Below are 10,069 nucleotides of genomic sequence, written 5' to 3'. Positions count from 1 at the left end.
GACATTCATTTTAGATGCCAAGTCATCTTGTCAGACTTCTCCGACACCGACCTACCCATTGTCATCTATAGTAGGGGATGGGGGCCACTGTGTGACACCCCGGTCACTTGTCCATCCATGCTAATCCAGGAGTTTTACTCCAACATGCATGGATTCGATTATTCAATACCTCATTTCATTACTAGCATTCGAGGTACGCACATAGTTGTCACACCGCAAATTGTTACGGATGTGCTCCGTGTCCCCATGGTTGAGTTTCCTTACTACCTTGGTTGTGATCGTCTTAAGTAAGTGCCTAAAGACGAGCTCATTTCTGCTTTCTGTGAGGGTCCATCCGATTGGGGTGAGTGCCAGTTCACTTACTGTTCGGGCTTTACAAAAGGCCCTCGGTTTTTGAACATGGTCATGACTTTTGTTTTACACCCTCTTTTTCATTATAACTCTATTACTTAGTCCCATGCTCGATTTTTGCTTTCTTTGATAAAGCATCTCACTATAGATTTTCCCTCTAATTTCATTCTTTCTATCATAGATGTCTACAGGGATACAGTGACCTGTGATAAGCTCATCTTCCCTTCAACTATCACAAGGCTTCTACGCCATTTTGAGGTTCGTTTTCCCTCTTCCGATCCCTTTCCTGTCATGAGTGCTATAGATGCTGGTACCGTTAAATGCAGTAAGACGCAGTTTCGTTCAAGACAATCCAGATCAACAGCCACTCCGCCTCCTTCAACTCCATCCACCTCCGCTCCCTCTACTTCAATGGGAGGTGTAACCCTTGATGCAATTATGGTGCAGCTTTAGCACATGGATGCTCACCTTGATACACTTTCTACTGAGTTGTATCAAGTGAACACCCGTGTCGGCCGTATTGCTAGATGGCAAGCTCGCTTTGGTGGCTTTATGGAGTCTCCCTCTCCTCCTCCTGAGGCATCTGAGACATCTAAGGACGATGACAACTCCGATGATGATGATGATGATAAGGATGGAGATACTAGCTCACCCAGCGATGACGAGATGTCTACTTGACACTCTTACCCTTTGTCACTTGTGACAAAAAGGGGAAGTAGTTTTGGTTATGAGAGTAGTTATAGTTAGAGGGAAGGTTAGCATAGGAGATTTTTGACAGAGGGAGTGTTCTTTCTAAGGGATGTTGTGAGGATTATTTGTATCTTTTTCTTTTCTCCATTTTAGATACATTATATCTTGTACATGGGTCTTGTGACTATTATTGACATACATTGTACTTATATTCTTTACATATTAATGTATGTTTTTCTTTCACCTATCCTTACATGTGTTGTTTCTTTTCTCGCTTTATGCACATGTTTCTTATACTTGTATGCAATTTATTATTTCTATTTCACACAAAGATGTCTTGATGAGTTTTGTTTAAAATGTTTCAGAAACACAGGTTGTCAAAATCTTTCTTGCCATAGACTCTCTTCTTGCAAAGTTTTTCAAGAGTTTGTGTTAGGATAGATTTTATTGTATTCAACAAGTGAATACGAGTTGAGTGATTTATGACTTCTCTCATATGTTCATTTGATTATTATGGTTTTGTCACAGACTGCCAAAGAGGGAGATTGCTAGGACATATGATTCACTTGTTAGAACATATGTCACTATTTTATTTAATTGGTCAATCCTTTGACAAAACGCACTTTACTTTATTTAGGTAGATCTAGGATGTTCTTAAACTTCAAAACTTCAAGAAACCTTGTTTCAAATTCAAGTATTAAAGCCATGCAAGTCTGTCCAAGATTCAAGTCTGAAAAGTGTCTGTCATTAAATCTCGACAGCTAGCATCTATCGAGACCTGTAGAGCTATTCCAACCCGTGGCTCGACAGCAGCTTGACAGATAGGTATCTGTTAAGGTTTATGAAATTCAGTTTTTATGACTGTTTTTCATTCAATCTGTGACTGTATGTTTGGGCTTTCTTTTCTCATAACCCTAAACATATAAAATGATTATTTTAAGGGCCGTTAAAGGTGGAACAAGTTGCACAAGTGTTGAGCAAAGTTTGTTCAAGCAAATTGTGACCGGAGATAGAATTTGCCCTAGTTCATCTTTCTTGTGAAGAAGCTACTGTGTTTGTGCACCGTAGAGTTTTATAACCAAGGAGCTTCTTGATGTTCATCATATGATGAACTAAAGAACTTTGCAGCCAACAACCTTTTCTAGTTGGTGATTGAAGTCGTTTATTGGGATCTGCGCAATTGGTTAGTCACGTACTGGGAGCAATACATTACAAGGAGAGATTGTCACTACAAAACAAGTCTGATTGGGTATTGAAGTAAGGGTTCAACTATAGGTTGGTATAAGGTACTGGGATTCCTTTACTTGTACCGCTTGTTTTGATAATAGTAGATTCTTGGGAGTGGTGACCTTAAAATCACCCGATAGGGTTTTTTCCATTTGGTTTTCCCCATTCGTAAACAAATCACCATGTCAATTTATTTTCCGTTGCATACTTAGTTTATTGGTGATTTGTTTGTGCTACCACACGTTTGCATGTTAATTTGATTAATTAATAAATTTGGCTAATTAATCAATTAATTTATCATGAGGGGTCAATTAGTTTTTGGCCTATCACTGATGAGTAAAGTCCAAACTTACTTCTAGTAGGGCTTGAGTACCAAAATGGCATTGTGAATTCAGCAAACCAACTAGTTGTTGATACTCAACTCTAGTGAGGGAGACAGGTTCACTAGAACTATCCTCAACTGCAACTAGATTACTTACAAAAGATTGATTCTTGTTCTTGAACTTGTACCTAGGAGGATAACCATGTAGCTTGTAGCATTTATCAACTACATGTCCCATGGCACCACAGTGAGTGCATTGAGGTCTGCCAATCCTTGACTTATTGAAATTCTTGGCATTACCACCAAACTTGGGTCTCAATACTGCCAATGCAGCTGTTGTTTCAGTCAAAACCTTATTTCCAGCACCAACCTTTCTTTGCTTCTCATCTTGAAGCAAAGGAGAGAAAACCTTACTCAAAGGAGGTATGGGATCCATAAGAAAAATCTGACCTCTGATTGCAACATAGTCTCATTCAGCCCCATAGAGAATGACATGGTACAATCCTCCACATGGTGTCCACAAATACAAGTTCTATATTTGGAAAATTCATCCCAAAGACCCTTAAACTTGGTGTAGTATGCATTGATACTCAAATCCTCTTGAGTCAAAGAGCTAACTTCCTTCCTTAATTCCAAAATTCGAGGAAAATTGCCTTGTCCATACCTATATTGTAGATCAAGCCAAACCTCCCTTGTTGTCTTGAAATACACTATGCTTGGTTGTAAATGCTTAGAAACAGAATTGAACAACCAAGCTAATACTGTGCTGTTACATTTACACCAAGCTATGTATAGAGGATGGTCAATGGATTGAGGCTTAAGAATTGAGCCATCAATGGACCCTAGTTTAGTCTTAGCATCCAATGATGTAAGGATTGCTCTGCTCCAGGTACTGCAATTCTCCTCAGTGAGATGTTGAACCACAAGGGAAACACCAGGCTTATCTCCCCTAGACAAGAAAAAAGGACTAGATGCATTTTCCCAAGGCTGGAAAGTAGAGAAGCACCTTTAGTCATACTTAACAAGAATTATCTAGCAGAAAAAAATTGATCAAGATTTAGATTCCCAAACAGAAGCTAACAAAGCTAGAAACCAAGATTCTTGAGAGAAACCAACGCAATTCAAGATCTTGAAGAAAGAAATGCAGCAATCACAAATTGGTAATTGAAAACACTAACAATGGAAGTTTCAATTTGCCAATATACAAAAGAAATCAAAATTGAAAACCCTATTAATAGGTATTTCAATTTGCCAATACAGAAGAAATCAAGATTTTCGAGATGCTATCAAGCACAGGAAGCAAATCCAGATTTAGAGAAGAGAAGTCAATGCAAGAATCAAGAAAAATACAATCAAGAAAAATTTCTACTTGATTCGAAGAAAAGCACTATGGAAATAAAATGAGATTGAACTAAAAATTCAAAGAATACCAGAATTGAAGATTCTCTTGAATCATTTCAGCTCTGATACCATGTTGAAATCACACACAAGCTTAAAGGTCCTACAATGGTGGAATCACACAAAGGGAGAGAGAAAGAGAGAGAGTAGGAGCTGTATTGTTGTGAATGATTTCGTATATTCATAAATATGTGACTCTGCCCCTTATATAGCTAAAACAGAGCATCGTGAAAGAATAACCACCTAACTAACTATCAATACAACCAATACAAACATGACAAGTGGCAAAAAGATAAAACTAACTAACTAACTAATTGTGCACTGTATAAACGACAACTCGTTTAATGCACTACTACTTTATGCTATTGTAGCTTATCACTTCTATATACAAACTATATTATACAAAATACAGATCTACTAAACTATTATCTACAAGATAATCCATGCTTTAACAATTACCAATCCCGGTGGCTCTAAGTCTAAGTAAACCTTTGGAGCTCTTCCAAAAAAAAAAAAAAAGGTAAACCTCTGGACGGACGTGGAAAAACCTTAACAAATTTACGTGGGATTTTTTAAAGTGTGGGGCCATATCTAAGAGACTACGATCAACTTATCAGGCATCAAATGCATGATTAATGCTGAACGCCTTACAACCTAATTTATCCTTGGAATTTAATTTGAGCTTTATTTTATTTTATTTTTTTTATTTTTTTATTTTTTAAGAAGGGACAGAATCATGGACCCCTTTGGTTTTGGAGAAATTATACAGTCCTCATGGTGGACCACGTTATTTGTCCACCATTCTAATAAAAGACTTCCACTTATTTAAAATTGCTGAGTCAATATTTAGTTTTTATTTAAAACTCCACAATTTTAAACAAGTAGGAATATTTTATTGGAATGGTGGACCACATCACTTGTCCACCATGAGAACCTTATAATTTCTTTTGGTTTTGGCCCAAGTAAATATCCTTTAAATAATTGAAAACAGGAATTTCAATATTGTGTTCACCAGCATTAACGTCAATTTCAACAACATTTTAGTTAAACTAACTCAAAAAATATCACCGTGTATCTTTGGTGCGGTGGTCACTTCACAAATATAAATGCTTATGAGATGTGGGAGGTAAAGGCTGGGTTTCAAGTCTTTAGGAGGGAGCTTCACACACATATACATAAATATTTAAATATTAATTTCTCTATTCTATTTGAATTTTTTTTTTTTATAAAATAAATAAATAAATATTTTTGTATCTTGTTCCTCACCCACCCCCTTTCCCAGCAACCCTTCTGCCCAGCGGACCCTCCTTTAGCAACGCACCAAACCCCCTGCTGTCCAACAAAATCACAGGAAAAGTTAATTACAAATAAAGAAGCACCGGACCTGAGGTGCATATGCATAACTGAGTGTGCCAAATATGAGTCCTCCCAAAACAAAGCCGCCTACAAAGATACTTGCACTGCCGGGCCTTCCACGGTCACTGTAATATATATACACACATACATATATATATATATATATATATACTGAAATTTTTTACTTTTTATTAACCTTTCTAGAGTTTGTTACATCATTATCATTTTTTTAAAACAAAATTATTTAACTTTTTTAAATTAACAATATCAACTTCAACCCGAGGAGGACTAATCTTTAATATCAACAGCCAAAGTCCAAACTTAACAAAGAATGAAATTAACTCTATCTTTCTAACAAGTCCAACTTAAACTTAAACTCAAATTCAAACGTTAATAATTTATCTCTAAATTTGCGAGATTAATCATAAACACTATAAAAGTAGTGCAAACCCCAATATATTTTTTTTTAAAGCCAAGTAGAGGTATGAGCTCTTCTTCTATTATTTTCTTCTCATCTACTTTGTTAAATATATATATATATATATATATATATAAATATATATATATATATATTACAATTTTTCATGTATTTTTAAAAAAGTGATTTTCGTACATGAACCACCAAATAGATTTCAATAACTATACCATGTATTATTCTTTTGAAGGTAATCAATTTTTTCTTTTATATTTCTCTATTGTGTAATCATATATATTTTGTTTTGTTTCAAAAATTTATAGGAAGTAAATCTTATGATTCTTTAATTTTTTTTGGGCCTTCAAAAGTTTTAACATCTGAATTATTCTTTTGATGGTAACACATCTTTCTCTTATAATTCTATGTTGTGTAGTCACACACACACACACACACACACACACACATATATATATATATATATATATATATATTATCTATAATTTGTAAGCTCTGAATCTTTTGATTCTTTTTAATAGTTATAGCCAGGGATTATTCTTTTGAACGTAACTCATCTTTCTCTTATATTTCTCTATTGTTTAGTCATATATATTTTTTTATTTCAATAATTTCTAAGCAGTGAATTATCTGATTCTTTAATATTTTTTTTGTTTTTTTAGAAGTTTTAATATCTGAATTTTAGAGTTTTTTTTTACCGTATCTAAAATTGTCTAACAAATTTTTTATAAACCATTGCACGTTTAAGCAATGACTTTTTCATCAAATTGTAATACAAATTGAAATCATACAAGAGCAAATCATGCAATAATGTAATTTTTTAATCAATTTAAGATTTTATAATATTATTTTAATCTACCTCACAAATAGGTAAGTTCCCGTGCATAGCACGAGTTAGGGACTAGTTATACAATATAAACATGATACTCACGTTAAGAATTTCTAATCCTATATAATATAGAAAAAATAAATTATAAAATTATAAACAATTAACAATATAAATTCAAACCCAGTGACAACATAGATTGAGCAAACCTACAAATTACTGGCCGCCATTAAAACTACCACCATCACTGACAAATATGTGGATGAGAGAGAGAAAACCCATCCACCATCTCTGCAAGAGAGAGGGAGAATCCATTCAACATTTGTGCAAGAGAGAACAAATATGATGAAAGAGAGAGCGATGAGGAGACAGGCACAAAAGAGAGAAGAGAGGAAAGAAAAAAAAAAAAAAAAGAGATAGTCATGTGGAGAGAATAAAAAAAAATTATTAATAGTAGCAAGTTTTGTGGCTCGCTGGTTGTGGCGAGTCAACTTTCAATGCTAAATTTTTTTGGTAGTTTGTTGAGACTGATACTTGGGCTTTTGTGAGTTTTTAGATAAAATTTTAATATTAGGCACGCAAGCTTGGTGTAGTGTTTATCTATATATGGTGAAACAAATTATCCATGGCACGCAAGCTTCGCAGATTAACACGACCATGTCCTGTATTTGAGAACTAATTTTCCGGTTCTAGAACTAAGACTAGCATTTCCCACAAAGTTCAAAGCCTAGATAATGTTGGATCGATATTAATTTCTAAAGGAGTTCCATATGCGGGGTTTGTACTTTGTATAAACATATGTTTTTGGCTTTTTGTTTTTTCTCTTTAGTGTTGTTTAGAAACTTTTCTTCTCTTATTGTAATGTGTTTAATTAATATGGTATTGGATGGATTAATACGTGACGTTAGAATTAAAAAAAATAAGTAATATATAACTGTTTTTATAAATAATATTTTTATTATTTTAAATATTATTATCTTTTGTCATATATAATAACAATGATTGTATACAGTCTAAAAAATACTTCTCCGAAGTTAGATATTTTAAACCGTAAAGTTATGATACTTTGATTAATCCAAATGTTAATTTAGAATTACATAGTTGAAATTTTTGCTTTCGTGGATTGAAATGAGTTTATTAATTGGTATCACTCTCTTGATTTTTATTTTTCTTCTTTCCTCCAAAAAAGAAAAAAAGAAAAAAAGAAATTAAATAAAAAAGAAAGAAGTATTCTTCTTCCTCCGCTAGGTCTTTCAACATTTTTAGTTTGGATATAACATTGTGTTTAAGTCATTTACCAATTTAATCATTTAATGTAGAGGTTCAGTTAACGGATGTCTGTAGAGCATTTGTTAATATATTCATAATTTTAGGTAAGTCTTTACAAATATTGATGAAATGACGTTCTTATTATACTTTCTATCTTAAGCCTTTATACTTCATCCACCCTTTACCGGTATCAATATCATAAATTTTTTGATGAATTAAAAAAAATTATGATATTAATACCGGTAAAGATCATAATATCATAAATTCATAATAGATATATTTCCGTATGCAGTTATGCTATAACTAAATGTTTGATTCCCCTCAAAAAAAAAAAAAAAAAAAAAAAATGCTTGATATGGTTAATTTTTTTTCCTTTCAGTAAAACTTATGCTCAACTGGTTTCTTTGCAGGATTGGAAATTATAATAAAAGAATGTATTGCTTAAGGATCTTCAAGCTTATTCGCTGTCTTATAGACAAAATGCCTTAGAGAATGCTGCTAAGCAATTATGATAATTGTCTATGTATATTGTCATATTTGATGTTTTCTTGGACCAGATGCTAGCTAGGTCTTTTCTTTTTCTTTTTTCTTTTTTCTTTTTTCTTTTTTTGAGAATTAGTGCTAGTGCTCACTAACCCTATTTTTTTTACCGTAAGATATACCTTTGATATATATATATATATATAACTCAAATTCAGGTATATCCTTTAAGTTCATTTTTTTTTTCTTTCTTTTTTGGTTAATTGTGAAATTTCTAAACTTTAATTGTGAAATTTCTTTTTTCCCTCAAAAAATTGAAGAATCTCTTATTAATTGTGAAATTTCTAAACTTTAATTTTACAAATCAAATGGTTTAAATATATGCTTTGTTTCAAAACTAGGTTCAGTTCTTTTTTCTTTTTCTTTTTTTTATTGAAGTCCAAACTAGGCGTTCAAACTACATGTTCACTAATAATATTAAATACTTAACCTAACAAGCTCAACTTTTTGGACTTTTTCCCTCATAAAATTGAGGACTTTGTGATTGATGGTGAAATTTCAAAACATATGATTTAAATCTTTTCTTTGCGTCAAAACTAGGTTTTTTTTTTTTTTTAGAAGTCAAAACTAGGTTTTATATTTAATCTTATATTACTGAATTTATTGATAACAAGCATGCGCCTTGTACTTTTTCATAAAAACGTTTTTTTTTTTTAATTAATTATGCTTGTCACATCACTATTAATTAGTATTAACAAATTAATATTAGCCGATGTTAATAGAAGGACCGTGTTGAATAATGAATATAACCTAGAGATTGAAGGAGTAAATTGAGAAAAAGATAGATCAAATTGACAGCAAAAAAGAAAAGCAAAAGTAATGAAATTTAGTTTGAACTTTTAAGTTTTAACTCCAACTTACTGTACTCGTTTTGTACCATTGATATATATGGGTCCCTGGGTTGGACTTTAAAGTTGGGAATCATCATTATTATTAGGAACACGGAATTAATTTGATCTTAGAAAGGGATTAGTCCAAATTTTGTTCTACGAAGTTTCTTCGTAATCACTAAGACGTGGACCTAATATTGTACACGAAATGGCCAACGCAATTTTCCTTAAGAAAATTTCCGTACTTTGCAAGTGACCCATTTCTCCAAATAAGCTATCATGACGGCTTTATTAAAATACCGTGTGACAAACCAGTCCTATTATCACCAATTCACCATATATCATGAAAACCTTGAATTCATGAGGCCTCAACTGGGTTGTCATAACGTCCATTATAAGAAGAAGTTACTCTAGCCAATATTGTCCATGAAATTGCAATTTTTTAATCAAAAACACGTAGCTTGGAGTAATGACCACGTAATGGCTTGGCTTAATCTAATTTCAAGTTTGGTTTTGAATTAGCCAACAAGTTTTTCCAACATCTCACCCTTATAAATACCCCATGTTATCAACTACTTTTTCATCAGACCAAAGAAACCAAAGCCACATATCAAAATCAAACCTATTGAGCTCTTTGCTATACTTTCACCGAAGTCCAATCTCATTCTTTAGTTCTCTCAAGTCTCAATCTTTCTTCTCCAACCAAAAAAAAAGGTCTCAATCTTGGTTTTTCTTTATTTCTCTCAATTTTGTTTTTTAAACCAAAAAAGTAGTGTTCATGGATAACCATGCACCATGGGGGCAACCTTATGAACAAGAAACATACCCAA

General features: G+C 32.9%; 1 protein-coding gene across 1 annotated transcript; it reads right to left on the bottom strand.

Annotated features, from left to right (window-relative positions):
* Nucleotides 1-2,594: 2,594 nt before the first annotated feature.
* On the bottom strand, nt 2,595-9,623 carry LOC115985208. Its single transcript, XM_031108176.1, has 3 exons — nt 9,552-9,623; nt 3,041-3,577; nt 2,595-2,999 (listed from the first exon to the last, which is right to left on the bottom strand). Exons 1-3 carry the CDS (start codon nt 9,621-9,623, stop codon nt 2,595-2,597), a joined length of 1,014 nt encoding a protein of 337 aa, XP_030964036.1.
* Between the last annotated feature and the right edge of the window lie 446 nt (nt 9,624-10,069).

This window comes from Quercus lobata, chromosome 4, assembly GCF_001633185.2.
Source record: "Quercus lobata isolate SW786 chromosome 4, ValleyOak3.0 Primary Assembly, whole genome shotgun sequence".
Taxonomy (NCBI): Eukaryota; Viridiplantae; Streptophyta; class Magnoliopsida; order Fagales; family Fagaceae; genus Quercus; species Quercus lobata.
Note: the sequence above shows the minus strand (reverse complement) of the source record. Positions and strands in the feature narration are given on the sequence as shown.

What these genes read in the sequence shown, in the direction of transcription:
- LOC115985208 (XM_031108176.1), bottom strand. Translation starts at nt 9,623, where the DNA reads ATGACAACCCAGTTGAGGCCTCATGAATTCAAGGTTTTCATGATATAT. An exon ending in AATTGGTGATAATAGGACTG is followed by an intron (nt 3,578 to 9,551) that starts GTTTGTCACACG and finishes TCTACTTTCCAG; the next exon opens with CCTTGGGAAAATGCATCTAG. An exon ending in AGACTATGTTGCAATCAGAG is followed by an intron (nt 3,000 to 3,040) that starts GTCAGATTTTTC and finishes CCTTTGAGTAAG; the next exon opens with GTTTTCTCTCCTTTGCTTCA.